Raw genomic sequence first — 16,472 nt, forward strand, 5'->3', positions numbered from 1 at the left:
AATTCTTTCAGCCTATTTATGTCATGGAAGATTTTTCTTTCCCCTTCGACTATAATAGACATTTTGGCTGGGCATAGCAATCTGGGTTGGCATCTGTGGTCATTTAAAACTAGGAATATTTTGGTCCAGCCTCTTCTGGCTTTCATAGTTTGCACTCAAAAGTCAGCTATAATCCTAATGGGTTTTCCTTCATATGTGACTTGTTGTTTCTCTTTTGCAGCTTTCAGTATTGTCTCTTTGTTTTGTACATTTAGTGTTTTTACTATGATGTGCCATGAAGAGTTTCTTTTCTGGTCCTGTCTGTTTGGTGTTCTATATGCTTCTTGTATTTGTATGGGCATGTTTTTCTTTAATTTTGAGAAATTGTCTTCCTCAATTCTGTGGAAGATCTGTACTATGCCATTTTCCTGGGATGCTTCTCCTTCCTTTATGCCTATTATTCGTAAGTTTGGTCTTTTTATGGTGTCACACAATTCCTGCATATTCTATTCTTGTGATTTCTTAAATTTTTCATAATCTTTGCTTGAGTGGTCTAGTTCATCCACTTTGTCTTCCTGTCTTGATACTCTATTTTCCAGTTCATTCATCCTATTGGTGAGGCTTTCATGTCATTTCTAATTGGCTTACTGAGTGTTTCACTTCCTTCTTCATTTCAGTCTGAGTATTCTTCAATATTTCTAACTCTTTTCTGAATGAATTCAGAAGTTTATCCCTATCTTCCTTCGGTTCTTTGATTTCTTTTTTTTTGTGTTCTTTAAATTCACTGAATTCTTTCATCATGTTTTTAATTGTTCTTTTGAGTTCCATGTCCTGCATTATCTCTAGGGGGTTCTCATTGTATTCTCATTGTATGGTATTTAGCGGGGATATGTTATTTTGGTTTTTCATGTTATTTTTTCTCTGTGATTTTGACATGTGAATTTCTTTTGTAGTTTCTGATTCTTGTGTGAGACTCAAGCCTTCAAGTTTACGTCTACTTCTTTTTGTGAACTTTGTGTCTTTGTGGTTTACTTTTTGGGCATGAAAGGCTGGTTCCTCTAAGCTTCCAGTTCTCTCTTTTGATTTTATATTGGAGTAGCCAGATTGCTTTTTTCTTCAGGAGTTCCCACAGAGGCCCAAGTCAGATGATGATCAGATGCTCTCAGGCTTTCTCCTAAGGTCTGCATCCCTCCAGGGTAGATTTTGGCCTCAGCAATTTGGGGGTTGGACCAGCCTAGGAGCTGGGCCCTGGAAAGATGCTGGTCTAGGGCAGCTGGTGGCTGTGCCACCCAGAGATGCAAAGGAAGATGGGGGGTGGGAGGCAGCCCCAAGGGCCCCTCGGGACTGCACTGAGGTGCTGCGTTGGTCTTGATGCAAAGGACCAGTAAAAGGAAAGGTCAGCCCTGAAGTCCAGGAAAGAGGCTGGTGGGTTGTGCTGACCCAGGGAGGTAGAGGGAGGTGAGGGCAGGGCCAGGCCCAGAGTGCCCCTGGGGACCAGAGAAGGAACTGTGTTGCTGTGGATCCAAAGGATCAGGAAGAAGCAGTGGTGTTTCCCCAGGTGTCTGGAGTGCCAAGACAAGGAATGGGACAGGACCCAGGCTAGGAGGAGAGAAAGGCTGGGGAGATGGGAGGGTGAGTGAGGCTGGGGGAGTCAAGGTGCGGAGGGCCCAATCGGCTTACCCTGAAGAGAGAAGCCTGTGGGGTTGGAGGGAGGCCTGAGTGTCCTGCAGGCCCAGGGAAGCAGAGGGAGGTGAGGGAGGGCCAGGCCCAGAAGCAGTGCTCCTGGGGACCTGGAAGGAACTGAGTTGCTCTGGATGCACAGGAACAGGAAGAAGCAGTGGTGGTTCCCCAGGTGTCTGGGGGCCAAGACAAGGAATGGGACAGGACCCAGGCTAGGAGGACAGTCTGGTGGGGGAAATGGAGGGTGAGTGAGGCTGGGGGAGCCAAGGTGCGGAGGGCCCAGTTGACTTACCCCAGAGAGAGACAGGTCTTGATTTTTAAAATGCAGAGTACTCGCCAGTTTTAGATAAGGTCAAATTTTTGAGGAAATGGGATTGCATTCTTTTTTTATAATTTGTTTACAGTTTATGTTTATGAGTGTTTTGCCTGCATATAGTAAGTGTACCATGTGCATGCAGTGCCCTCAGAGACCAGAAAAGAAAGTCAAATCCCCTGAAACTGGATTTACAGATGATTGTGAGTTGCCATATGGGTGCTGGGAACTGAACCCAAATCCTCTGCTGGAACAGCAAGCAGTCTTAGCCATTGAGCCATCTATCCATCCCCTGGAATTGCATTCTTTAGATGAGACATCTGGAGTCGATTTTTAACCTGCCAGGTTTCATGTGTCATGTAACTCCAAAAGAGATTTGAGGTAGGGCCAAGTGACATTAGGAAGAAATAAAAACTAATAGAAATCATTTAGGTTAATCCTCAAGAAGTCTGTAAAGGAAGATAAATTATACTTCCTTAAGGCAGAGTCTTGCTAATGACTGTGATACTTACAGCAAGCTTTTTTTTTTTTTTTTGTCTTTTTGAGACAGGGTCTCCCTGTAACTCCAGCTGTCCTGGAACTCACTATGTAGACCAGGCTGGCATTGAACTCACAGAGATCTGCCTGCCTCTGCCTCCCCCATGCTGGGATTAAAGGCGTGCGCCACTACACCAAGCTAGCAAGCATTTCTCCTTTTCTACCATTCATGAGTTCTTTGATTTTTCATTCTCTTGTCTCTTACGTGCATTCTCTTTTTCTGTCCCTGTTTACAGTCTCTTGTCCTCCATCTCCAGTAATATTCACATACTTCTTAGAGTTGGGCTAGTTAAAAAATTTTCTGATTTTTCATTAATGAATGAGTTTATGATTCTGTATAAAACTAAAGCTTATCCTTTATAGCCCTCAGAAATGTTAAACTATTAAACTTTATGTATGTATAAGTGTGTGTGTGTGTGTGTGTGCACATGGGCACACATGAGTGTGGGCACATGTGTGCTGGGGTACCTATATAGAGGTCAGAGACAACCTCAGCCATTGCACTCCATCTTCCATTTTGTTTCCAGGAGAGTCTCATTATTGTTCACTGCAAATGCCAGGCTAGCTGGCCCAGGAGCTTCTTCCCTTGTCTCTACTTCCCATCTTGCCCTAGGAGCACTGCAATTACAGATGCATACTATGGTACCCGGCTTTACATGAGTTCTAATGAGAAGTCCTCACATTTGCACAGCCTTCTGAGCCATCTCCCCACCCCAAGTTTTTTGGTCCTTGTTTTTTTGAGGCAGGGTATCCTTGTAGCCATAACTGGCCTGGAACTCACTGTGTAGACCAGGTTGGCCTCAATGTCACAGAGATCGGGCATCTCTGCCTCCCAAGTGCTAGAATTAAAGGTATGCGCCACCACACCTGGTTCCCACCCCAGTTTTTTAGGCTAATTTATGATAAAGTGTACCAAGTAGGACCTTTGAGGGAACAGAAATTTCTAAAGAACTTTTATTATGTAGAATAATTTAATCCATACCCAGCTATTCGTGGGACTGAGAAAATACACAATAGACATTAATACAGTAACTATTAATATGGAAATTTATTCCTATTAATTCCATAAAGGACAGTTTTATATCAGGTAGAAAATAAGAGTGGTTCATCATAAAAGTAGTCATTTTATCAAAAATGACTGTGTGCATTTCATATATGGCAACAATCTTGTATCCAGATGCCACAGTAGGAAAACATGAGCCAGCATTTAGTGAGCTGTTATCTATGCCAGACAGTGAGCATTTCATAAGTGTATCCCAAAATTCAGTAACATAATAGCCTTTCTTTTCAACAGCTCTGGCTTGCTCTGGCATCACTCTGTGTTCTTGATCAGGACCATGTAGATCGCCTCTCCTCAGGGAGATGGATGGGAAAGGATGGACAACAAAAACAAATGGTAAGATCAAAATTGTTTTATAACAACTTTTCTTTGCTTTCTTTATAGTTAGTGCTAGGTTGGAATGAAAAGCAGCAGGTCAATGCTTATAATTAGTTAAACTCTATTATGTCCAAATTGGCCAAGTTCACCTCACAGACCTACTTCACTTATTGTTGGGAGACCTCTGTTATGCAAAAGTCGAAGCCCCTTCACACCGGACAGCTCATGCAGCTCGGGGAATGTGCTGCGGGCTCCTTTTCATAGCAAGATGCTTTCTGGCATCTTTCCTGTCTCTCCCTTTGAAGTGGCCGCCACAAATGCCCTGACATAAACATGGCCTTTGGCTCTGAAAAGATACCATGCCTTCTCCCCCATGGTATATAAATATGCTAGTCTTCTCTTAATAGTCGGAGATCAGGTCAGAGACTGAGACCCGGAGATCAGGCCAGAGACTGGGAGATCAGGCCAGAGACTGGGTCCCAGAAAGCTGGATCAGCAGAGAGCTGGACAGCAAGGAGCAGAGATACAATAAAGCAGTAAACACAGACTAAGCCGTGCCTTGAGTCCTGTGTCTTACTACCGGCGACCTGATCTCACCGGAGAGCAGCACTCTCCGTTACCGACCCACGGATATCCTAGCTTTCGCCGCCTCCGTGTTTCTTCCCTGTGGAGTTCACTGGCCAGGACTCCGCAATCCTGAGGAAGGGCATAAGGGTGTAAAAGAGGCGGAATCCCGACTAGATAATACTCTAGTAGCAGAAGAAGCTCTCCGCTCCAGAGAAGTGTGTAGCTATCAGCTACAGCCAGCATCAGAGAAGTCTTTACACCTGCCGTCTCCAGAGAGGCGCAGCCGGCCAGGCCCGCCAGCCGCTAGCTAGCCAGCGGGACCAGAACCACGGCGGGAGAGTGCACGTACACCTGACCCTGGGCCACATCCAGAGTGAGTGCGCCCGGGAGCCCAGGCGCGCTCCCCACATCGCCTGCAGCCAGACTCACGCCGGGATTAGCCAGGTGTGGCGGAGACCCCAGGGTGCCCGCACACACCACGCCGGGGGTCAAGCGACACGCACCATAACTTATTAGAAACTTCGGAGAGTTTTATTTAATTATATAAAAAAGCTTTCTCCTCTGAGTCATGTTTACATCATATCAAAATTTGAAGCCCAACTGATTCTGTGTCTGGATTTTGTGCTAAAATGTGATTATTCTTATGACAGAAAGGAAGTAAAGCAGTAAGAGGAGCAATATGACATAACCCTTCACAAGTGTACTCAGAGTAGGTTGTGGGCATCTTTAGGGTCATTGAAAGAGAAGTAGAGGCCCTTTCACCATTTTCTTATTACTGTTCAAGTTTTAAAAATGAACTGTTCTCATTTATCATATAGAATATTTAGATATATAATTGGGAGAATATTAAGTCACTAAACAAAGTATACATGTTCTTGTTTTTAAACCATTGACCATACATAGTATATTAATCTTACTGAATAGTTTTGACAGATTTTTATAGTTCAGTATACTTGCCATATTTCTGTTTAGCATTCAGATTCTAAAAATCTTAATAGACCACTGTCATAAATACATTAGTTACATTCAGTTTGCATGTTTGAGGGTCTTTTGTGCATCTTATGTAGCATGTGACAATATCTTGTTCCAGCCTATGTGTGATAACCATGATGATGGTGAAACTGCAGCTATCATTTTATGCAACATCTGTGGAAATCTATGTACTGACTGTGACAGATTCCTTCATCTTCATCGACGAACTAAAACTCATCAAAGACAGGTAAAGATTTCTGTCTTCATACCCACCCAGATCAGGATCTGGAACATGAGAAGAATTCTGAAATAAATGTAGGAATAAATGGGGTTGAGGGAGTGGGCTTTGGAGTTAATGGCCTTAGTTGTGTTCCTAGCTGTCTCACTTACCACCTATAAACTGAAGAAATTGCTTAACTTTCCCAAGACTTAGTTTTTACATTTATATAAATGGAGCCACTGTGAAGATTGAACATTAGAAATATCTAGAACTTATAATACCTCATAAAGAATATTGTTACTGAATAATTAAACTTTTGCTTCTTCTAAAAAAAAGCACATTTATTTTTCCTCTTTTTTTAATGAAAAAATAGGTTTTCAAAGAAGAAGAAGAAGCCATAAAGGTTGACCTTCACGAAGGCTGTGGTAGAACCAAATTGTTTTGGTTGATGGCGTTAGCAGATTCTAAAACAATGAAGGCAATGGTGGAATTCCGAGAACACACAGGTAAAAAATAATTAAAAGTTGAGTCATACCTCAAAAAAGAGGATGAATCATGTCTATAGATTATGACTAAATTAGATACTAGTCCAGCTCATCTGAATAATTGAGTGATATTGTAATGCTTAATGACAGCGTTTGACCACTGTCTATATATATTTAGTAGACACAGACTGTGCTCTGTGTCAGATTAAATGTCAGGAAACCCAGTTTGCCACTTGCCATCTGTGTGACCATCAGTCAGCCTCTCTGGACCCCATTACTCTCATTTGTAAAGTAAAGCAGTTGATACTCTCCTTATATTTTTATAAGTGAGCATCCTATTAAAGCTGCTACAGATAAAATTTCTGTGCTGTGTAATCACTAAGGTCTATTTTAACTATGACATTGGAAGATTTTGTGCCAATTTTAGATTTTTTTATAGACTTATTCCTTCTCAGGGTTTTCTGAATGGTGCTTTTCCACTGATAATGTAATAATTAGCAAAGGTGAATAGGAATTACTTTAAAAATAATTTATGTAAACCGGGCATGGTGGCGCACGTCTTTAATCCCAGCACTTAGGAGGCAGAGGCAGGTGGATCTTTGTGAGTTCTAGGCCAGCCTGGTCTACACAGTGAGTTCCAGGACAGCTGGGGCGACAGGGAGACCCTGTCTCAAAAAGACAAAAAATAATAATAATTTATGTATGTTTACTATACCTTTATCTCTAAGACAGTTTTCATTTTACCTTTTTATACAATGAAATCTTATATATTATTAGCTTAATGTCACAGCAAAACTACAAGTTTTCAGTTTTCAGCACAGCTCCTGTCTGCCATTTGTCCTACTGACAAACTTCTCATGTTGGACTTTGATGTAAATTTGAACAAGTTAAAAAGAAATATAAGTGGCATTCATGGTATAAGAATATTAATATAAGAATTTTGTAATATAAAAAGGCCTTTTTTCTCTGGAGAGATGGCTCAGCAGTTAAGAGTACTGACTGCTCTTGCAGAAGACCCGGGTTCGATTGCCAGAACCCACATGGCAGCTATGAACCGTCCTTAACTCCAGTTCCAGGGGAATCCGAATCTCTCTTCTGACCTCCACAGCATTGCACAACACAGGTGCACTCACATACATGCAGGCAATACACTAATACACATAAAATAAAAATAATAAAATATTTTTAAAAAGGCTTTTTTCTCATAGCTGATTTATTTTTCTTCTATAATTTGTCAGTACTGTATATAATATTAATAAATGCAATGTTGAACCATCTTTGTATTAATGATGTAGACCATCTTTTTCAAAAAATATTTTTCTATAATTATTTATAAATTCAATAGATTGATACTAGAATGTGTGCACTCATATTTAAAAGTGAGCTTGTGGGCTGGAGAGATGGCTCAGTGGTTAAGAACATTGGCTGTTCTTGTAGAAGATCCGGGTTTGAATCCCAGAACCCACATAGCAGCTGACAACTGTCTATAACTCCAGTTCCAGGGGATCAGACAGCCTCTTCTGTACTCCGCAGGTATTGCATGACACAGGTGCACTTACCTACATGCAGGCAATACATACACATAATATGTGTCCGGGCATGGTAGTGCATGCCTTTAATCCCAGCACTTGGGAGGCAGAGGCAGGGGGATCTCTGTGAGTTCAAGGCCAGCCTGGTCTACATAGTGAGTCCAGGCCAGCTGGGGCTACAGGGAGACCCTGTCTCAAAAAAGACCCCCCAAAAAAATTAATTTAAAAAATCAAAATAATAAATATTTTTTAAGTGAGCCTTTTTTATGTTTGTATTTTCTTTTTCCTGTTCTGCCCTTGTTTTAATGGATTCTATTCCTTCTTTAATTATTTCAAACATATTTATGTTCCTTTTGAAACTGCTGAGCTCCTTGCATACATTTTCCTGTTTTTCAGGTTTTGTAATCAAGACATAGATTTTGTCCTGTGTCATACAGTCTTTTATATTAAAATACTCAAAGCTGCCCTTTTATTCTGTGTATTTTAATTTTTTAATTAGTACATTAATCTAGTGTCAAATGTTTTGAGTGATGGGTGTCCTGTGTCTACTCAGTCTGCTAACTTCACTAGATGTCTAGTCTGTTTCGTCTACTAAAAAAGAAGATAAACCAACCAAGAGTTTATTTGTTTAAATATATCTTTAGTTTCTTCTCCCTTTTGTGATTATTTACTTTCAAATTAGGGCAGCTTAGTAACTAATACAAATCTGGTTTGCTCTTTCAAAATTAGTTCTTTTACAATATAAAAAAACATACCCTTAAGGAAGATTGTCTTCTGCTTGAACCCAGGTAAACCCACCACAAGCAGCTCAGAGGCATGCCGCTTCTGTGGATCCAGAACTGGAACTGAGCTGTCTGCTGTAGGCAGTGTCTGTTCTGATACAGACTGCCAGGTAAGTATATAGTTAGAAGTCAGACAGCCCATGGAAAAATAGGTATATCCCACAAAACACTTTATTTCCTGTAAGCAGGAGCGTAGTTCCACTTTAGTAGTTTTCCTTTTAAAACCTTTAATGCTGTATCATAGCCCAAACATGACTTTTTGTGTTTTTTATCCACAACAACAGTATTTAATTTTTGCTGAAAGCAGTTAAAATATCTGACCACAGTTCCTTTACATTTATTCATTTATTTGCCTAAAATAAATTTCCAGTATCTAGGAGTTTTTAAGTCCTGGACATGTGTATACATATTTCATGCTTTTCAGTTTGGGTGGTCTTCAGATAGTGAGAGACACCTGGGATTTTGTTTCTGTTTGACTCCTATTTTGGCAAAGGAGGCTGATGATTGGGAAATTCTACATCAAAAATTTTTGCTTCATATCTCTGCCTAATGACAAATAGATTAAAATCATAATTCTCTTTTTATCAGCACTTTCTTTATATGGAATGAAATCCTTTAATTACATTAAAAGTACATTAAAAGAAAACAAACTTTTAATCCTATTTTATCTTCAAAGCATAAGAATAATTATCATTGCTTTACTGTAATAGATATTTCCAGTGGGAAAGTAGTTTTGGGAAAATAATGTAAGTCTAACTGTGGGGCAAATGTCCTCTTTAATCATGGTATGCCATTGTACTCATCTTCAATAGGAATATGCTAGGATAGCCTGTAGTAAGACACATCCTTGTGGACATCCATGTGGAGGTGTTAAAAACGAAGAACATTGTTTGCCCTGTCTGCACGGCTGTGATAAGAACGCCACAACACTAAAACAAGATGCTGATGACATGTGCATGATCTGCTTCACTGAAGCCCTCTCTGCAGCACCAGCCATTCAGGTTGCCTTTGCTTTTAGATGTGTCTGCATTTTAACATAGGGAAATGTAGATATATTCTTCAAATAAAAAGATGATTAAAAGCTTCTTTAGACCACAAAGCAAAAATGTCCTGTTACCATATGTTTATTCATTAGTATTGAGAAGCTAGTCCTTTACTTCGTGCTCTGCTTATTTTCATTCTGTGGGTCCAACTATATATAAAAAGTTTAGAAGAGGGAAATTACTAGTTTACCAAGTACCTAATCTCTTCTTAATTTCTGATATACAGAATACATTATGGCATTATGTAACTATAAGTAGCAACATATACTTCAATGCATAATAGAAGTTATCACTATATTTGCTAAAAGGGATTTTTTTTTAGTTTTTGACATTTATGTGTATTTTCAATCCTTTTAATTGACTCTAAGATAATGAATATCCTCAAAAAAATGTTATCTTCAAATCAGTAGTCTCTTTCTATATAACTAATAGAATAATTTCATTTCTCTTGCCTGCTTTGCATAGCTCTGACTGGAGTCTCCCAGTTAATCAAGTGTTCATTACTGCTTTTAACGCCCTTCTTGTTTCTTTCTTTAAGCTGGACTGCAGTCATGTATTCCACTTACAGTGCTGTCGGCGAGTTTTGGAAAACAGATGGCTTGGTCCAAGGATAACCTTTGGATTTATATCATGTCCCATTTGCAAGGTGTGGAAAGAATATGAAATTGCCTACTCTTTTTTCTTTTCCTCTTTATTTTCATCTCAAATAAATAGGCACCTGCATATCTTAGTGTCTTCTCATTTGTTTTTTGCCCTTAGCCCCCATTAGTTTCTGTCATCCTCCTCCAAGTGTACCTGAAAATGCTATAAGGTCTAGCTGCTATAGCACTTTTCAAAAATAGTCATTCTTGGATCAGAGATATAGCTCAGTGGTAGAATGTTTGCCTATCTTTAAACCTTGAAATGGCAAAAAACAAATAAAAAAAACCCAGCAGTTGTCAGCTAATTTTCCACTAAAAGTTGGCTAAGTTGAATTAAATATACAACGATACAACATGAGAAAAAAAAGTCATTTAAGCATCATTAATTATTGCTGTTGCAAGCATCACTATTTTAGACCCACTGAGAGTTACGACAGATTGGCATGGCCATGAATGACTGTCTGACAGGAAATGGGCCCTCTGGTGCTTGTGGGTCTGGATGGATATCTTTTAAAGAATGAAATCTTTAGAACAGATGCTTCTACAGCTAGTTAAAATAAGAAAATTTTTAGCATTTTGGTACATTTCTATAAAAGTAGTAAGCAAAGTAGGGAATTGCTTAGGCAAGCTAATAATGATTAATAAAATATTTTTGTTAAAGAATGTGACAGTGTCTTCCCCATCAGTTTTTCGCTCATTTTTGGTCTCTTAAGTTTTCCCTAGTTCTTTCATCTTCCTATTTACAGGCTGTTGCAATAGGTTTCATGTGAAATGACTTAGCCCAATCATTGAGCTATGGAGTAATCAAAAATGTTAGTGTTTTGTTCTCCTTTCTCAAATTGCCACAGAAAAAAGTCATGTGGATTAGGTACATGAAGATGGCATAGAAAATACTGCTCATCTCTGTCACTTGACATTCTGCCCCATCCACAAAAAAAACAAAACCCACTCAACCCACCCACAGAGGTTATGTGTCCTATCTGTGGCAGCAAGGTGACGTTTATTCCTAGAACAGCTAAGGATGATGGAGAGTTATTTCAAACTCAGGAAATATGAAGACAAAAAATAAAATTTTTATTTCTCCCATCGTCCCCACTCTTGGCAAAGTAGAAGTTTTTGAGGACTTTACAGGATTATTTTTATCTAGTTCTTATAGAGAATGGGTTTCTCTAACTGGTTATCTCCTGGTACAGTAGTTAGCACTTGAATACACACTAAATATTTATTGAATTAATTAATACTTTCATTAAAGAATATTCTTTTATTTCAGAACAAAATTAATAAGAAAAGCCTTAATGAGATTGGAATATGAAGGTCTACATAAAAGTGAAGCTATCACAACTCCTGGTGTCAGGTTTTATAATGATCCAGCTGGGTATGCCATGAATAGATATGCATATTATGTTTGCTACAAATGCAGAAAGGTATGCGACAAGTTACTCTAAAGAGTTTTAAGAATTAGAAATTACCTATATAATTAAGAAGTTGAATTGTATACTCACTTGTAATTATTCTTAAATCTTAAGCCTGAAATAAGAAATGAAAAGTCTTGGGGCAGTGTTTCAAATTGAAATAATTTACTTAATTGGGAGAAATACTTTTTTCTTAATGAACTCATTTTTCTAAAGCCTGTTGTATTTCTGTACAAAAGATACTTCCCCATCAGTAATAGCCTCCTATTACTCATAATTAACTTATCTAATGCACTCTGTTAACCAATGCCTCTGTGACTCTTGTTTGCTACATAGCTTATTTATTATACTATCCCTCCTAATTTTGAGTGACCTATGGTACTTTCATGCCTTTTTCATACTACTTATACCATTATGAACTTCCAAATTTTCAAAGATTCAGTTACCAGACAGCTGAATTTCTTGCAGATAACTTCGGTGTTCACGTCTTATATATGTCAACTTTCATTTCCCCCAGTCTGTAATCTGTATTGTTTACAAAGTCCTGTTAATTCTGTCTACACATTTCTGAGTCTTGTTTTCTTTTGCATCTTGAGCAACTGTTTTCTTTTGTAATTATAGTAGCCTTTTTACTGAGCTTTTATGTGGCATACCTAAACTCCCATTCCATCCCTTACACTGCCACTATGATTAGTATTTGTAAGTCTCAAATCTGAGTCATCCTTGTGCTCCTAATCTTTAGCCCTGTCTCCCTCTTCAGTCTCATCTATGCTTTACACTCTGTGCTGCAACAGTCATTTCCCCAAACTCAACCATGCTTGTTCCTCCTCTGATAGCCCCATGCCAGTGCACAAGTTGCTTCTCCTCATGGAATATTCTCTACCCCTGCTGTACCTCATACCCTCACTGCCATTCTCGTTCCTACAGACACCTGCTCTCAAATGTGTAGCCAAATCCATCTCACCCTACTTGAGAATTCAGCTCAGGTTTTACCTCCTTTGTAATGTGCTCACCTCTACCATACAGTTTTTGTTACCTTGCATACATCAGTTATAGCACCTAACTTACATTATTTTTATTGGTTCATTTGTCTCTCCATTTGATAAGCTCCTTTTTTCCCCACTTCTATCTCCAGTACTTGGCACTTAGTCAATACTAGAATACTGAGTTAGAGAATGAATGAATGAATGAATGAATGGATGGATGAATGAATGATTGAATGAACGATGTGTTACTACTGCAATGTAATAAAGAAAATAAAGATAATGAATAGAGTGCTAAACAGATGCATACATAGCCAGACAGGCAGACAAACACATATGTACCCAAGGAAGTACCAAGAATATACATTTGTAAAACCTATATTGTTATGAACAATATTATTTATATATGATTACTGTGCCAAACATCACAAATGAATATTGTGCTACCACTGGGGTAACAATCAAATGTTTAGCAAGTCCTAAGATAGAAAACTAAAACAGGTAGAATAAACAAATTGTCCTGGGATAAGTTGAAATTCTTGTAATGCCATATTTAGCTGATGGAAGACCATTTATAAACTGCATCAATGGAGCCTGTCTTTTGACCTGTTTTTCTATTACAGATGATAGATTTATATTGACTCAGCTTGTTTATTCTTGACTTGATTTAGCTTTTAGACTGTGGACATAATATGCATGCAAATTGTCCCAATTTCTTGGCCTCATTTTTTTTGTGCCCAAAACAAATAAAAATAGTCATGATATTTTTGTTTATTCCAATGTCTATATTAGATATTATTAACCTTTTGAATATAGTATAGACATAAATATGAGCATTATTCTGCATATAATTACTAAATTTCTTTTTGAAAATTGTGTGCTCATAAGATGCTTAAATTAGTTTACTTTTCCTTTTTCATTATACTTAGAATTACAATTCTGTACTAATTTATGTCTGGTATATTTTCTTAGGTATTATTATGACCTAGGAATTGATATGTATATTTTAGGTAGTAAAAGGGAATATGTTGTTTAATATTTCAAAATGAGAAAAACTCCAACTTTGCCCTGAAAGAGCATAGTTTCTATTTACTACTTTATTTTATTCCTCATACTTGATTGGAATACTTTATCTCCTCTCATCATTTTCCTTTGACACCACAGTTTTTTGGACTCTCCTAAAAGCATGAATCCATTTCAGCATTGAAATAGCTTTATTTCTTATCCTGATTGACCCTATAGTTGTCAGTATGGGCAGGCTTTCATTGGCTCACAGACAGGCCTTGACCTGTGTCTCCCGTGCCAGGGTTTCATGTAAACATGGTTTCTCCATAGGCATATTTTGGTGGCGAAGCTCGCTGTGATGCTGAAGCTGGACAAGGAGATGATTATGACCCTCGAGAGCTCATCTGTGGTGCATGTTCTGATGTGTCCAGAGCTCAGGTAGGCAAAACATTTTATTAGACATTAGACAGTGTCTGACTTTCAATTAATAAGACTGATTATCCAGGATTTTCCCCTAACATTTTCTGATATTTGTCAGGATTGTATATAGTTTTCGAAATTGGTTCATCTGTATTACTTCTTTTCGATATTTTCATTATACAGTTTATTTCCATGAAATGATTACCATATTAAGCAAGGAATAAATTTACTTACTTTATGTTCTTAAGCTTGTACTCAGACTTTTAGGTTTTCTAATCTTTAATGAAATCTTCAGTAATTAGAAGATGGAAAGATAGGTAAAATATTAATGTGCAACTTATCAGCCTAATAAACTTTGACAAGGAAATTACTTTGTTTACCAAGTTAGATAGGCTATGGGAGAAATTAAGCAAGAACTTGGGGCTCTGATCAGATCTTTTTTAAATCAACATACCATTAGTTTTTCAGTCAGATTTCAGAGCTACATGAGCTCTCAAAGTATTGACTAATGAGCTATGCATATGGATATCTTAAGTGCTGTAATTTTGTGCTTGTCTTTTCTTTTGCTGTAGATGTGTCCCAAACATGGAACAGACTTCTTGGAGTATAAATGTCGCTACTGCTGTTCAGTGGCTGTCTTTTTCTGTTTTGGAACAACACATTTCTGTAATGCTTGTCATGATGATTTTCAGAGAATGACTAGCATTCCTAAGGAGGAGCTCCCTCACTGTCCTGCAGGTATGTTTTCAGTATTTGAAGATCACAGTTGTAGTCTATGTAATGTCTATTTTAATTTAAAGATTATTTGAGAACTCTGTTTCAGATGATGGAAACCCAACTCAAACTATCCTAAAATCAAGACAGATTAATACATTGTCAATTTACAGCTTCTGGTGAAGTAGGAAGTTCAGGCCAACATCAAGAATAAGGACCTCTGGTGGAGCACATCTTTTGAGAAACGAGAATGAAGTCTACTGAGAGTTAGTAAAAAGATTGCTGCCAGGAAAAAAAAGCCATGTGAAGTTTGATTTATTTTTTAATTAATCACAGAACCATCTAAATTTTTAATTTTTAAGATTATTTTTCTTTCTCTCCTCTCCCCCTGTCCCTCTCTTTCTGTCTCTCTTTCCCCTCTCTCCTTCCCTTTCCCCCCCCTCTCTCCTCTCTCAGGTCTATCTTCTCTCCCTCCCCCCTACTGGACTATAGATTGAACCCAGGGCCTTGCACCACTAAACATATAGTCCAAACCGTTGGTTTGTTGTTTGTTTTGAGACAGGTCTAAGTAAGTTCCCTAGGCTGGCCTGAACTCGCCCTGTAACCCAAGCAGGACGTGAACTTGCAGTTCTCCTACCTTAGCTTCCTGAGCAGTTGAGATTATAGGCTTCACCCACCAGGCCTAACTTGTGAGTTTTTGTTTTTGCTTAAGAAGATTAAGAGCGGATTTGATACGCAATGTCTGAGAAGTGGCAGTGTAATGAACGCTAGAAAGCCAAGGAAATTAAAGAAACCACCAAGAATTCGGGAGACTGACCATCTGTGGAAGTCAGGCTGAGAAAAAGGAGTGTGAAACCCAAAAAAGTCTGAGGAAAATTGGAAGATGTCAAGAAACTCATACAGTGAAGTAAATAGCAGACTTAATAAAAGTGAGAGTATAGGGAGAGGCAAATGAGTCCAAGAGGAGATTTTCTGCAAGCTATGTCAGTAGTTAGTATAAACACATGTAGACAGTGTATAGTTCTCTTAGAGCTTGGAAGCACACCCTCCCACCTATAGCTTGTCAGACTTTAAGTGGCAGGTCCCCTTGAAAGCAATGTGGTAGCACCCCTCAGATTCACTGCCCTTCAGCGGTCCCAGTTCTGGGGTATGCCTGCTCAAAGGAGGAAAATTTAAAAGTGCAAATACACAAGGACATTCATTACAGCATTGCATATAATAATAAAGGCTTGTAAATAATACTACTGTCCAGCAAGGGAGTGGGTTAATAATACTAAACACTATCAGTTTTTAAAAAAGAAGAATGGAGTTTCTTTGTACTGATGTGGGTAGATCTTTATGACATAATTAGATGAAAGAAATAAATTATAGATCAGTATGTGTACTGTCCTGCCTTCTGGAAGAAAGCGGAAAATGAGAGTATATGCTCATTGTATTTGCATAAAGAAATATTGGAAAAGAGACATGAAAGAGTAAAATTGAATTGATTAACTATTGAAAACAGTGGACCAGAAGGAGTGATTCTCTAACCACCTTCAACTCTACTAATTGTTATATTTAGTATGTAAATGAGTAGAAATCAAGAAACTGAAATAGCCAGGCATGGTGGCTCACACCTTTAATCCCAGAGGCAGAGGCAGAGGCAGAGGCAGGTGGATCTCTGTAAGATTGATGCCAGCCTGGTCTACATAGGGTGTTCCAGACCAGCTGGGGCTACAGGGAGACCCTGTCTCAAAAAAAAAAAACAAACAAACAACAGGGGCTGGAGAGATGGCTCAGAGGTTAAGAACACTGGTTGTTCTTGCAGAAGAC

At 38.6% G+C, this 16,472-nt stretch overlaps 1 protein-coding gene across 1 annotated transcript in view; it reads left to right on the forward strand.

Annotated features, from left to right (window-relative positions):
- The window catches only part of Mycbp2 (MYC binding protein 2), a 343,026-nt gene that overhangs the window by 322,544 nt on the left and 4,010 nt on the right, over window positions 1-16,472 (forward strand). Inside the window, 10 exon segments of the mRNA XM_029558112.1 lie at window positions 3,804-3,905; window positions 5,545-5,673; window positions 6,020-6,152; window positions 8,449-8,552; window positions 9,255-9,443; window positions 10,024-10,131; window positions 11,397-11,406; window positions 11,408-11,550; window positions 13,857-13,964; window positions 14,519-14,684. Coding sequence (XP_029413972.1) covers window positions 3,804-3,905; window positions 5,545-5,673; window positions 6,020-6,152; window positions 8,449-8,552; window positions 9,255-9,443; window positions 10,024-10,131; window positions 11,397-11,406; window positions 11,408-11,550; window positions 13,857-13,964; window positions 14,519-14,684 — 1,192 coding nt within the window.

This window comes from Nannospalax galili, unplaced genomic scaffold (assembly GCF_000622305.1).
Source record: "Nannospalax galili isolate Female #2095 unplaced genomic scaffold, S.galili_v1.0 scaffold408, whole genome shotgun sequence".
Classification (NCBI taxonomy): Eukaryota; Metazoa; Chordata; class Mammalia; order Rodentia; family Spalacidae; genus Nannospalax; species Nannospalax galili.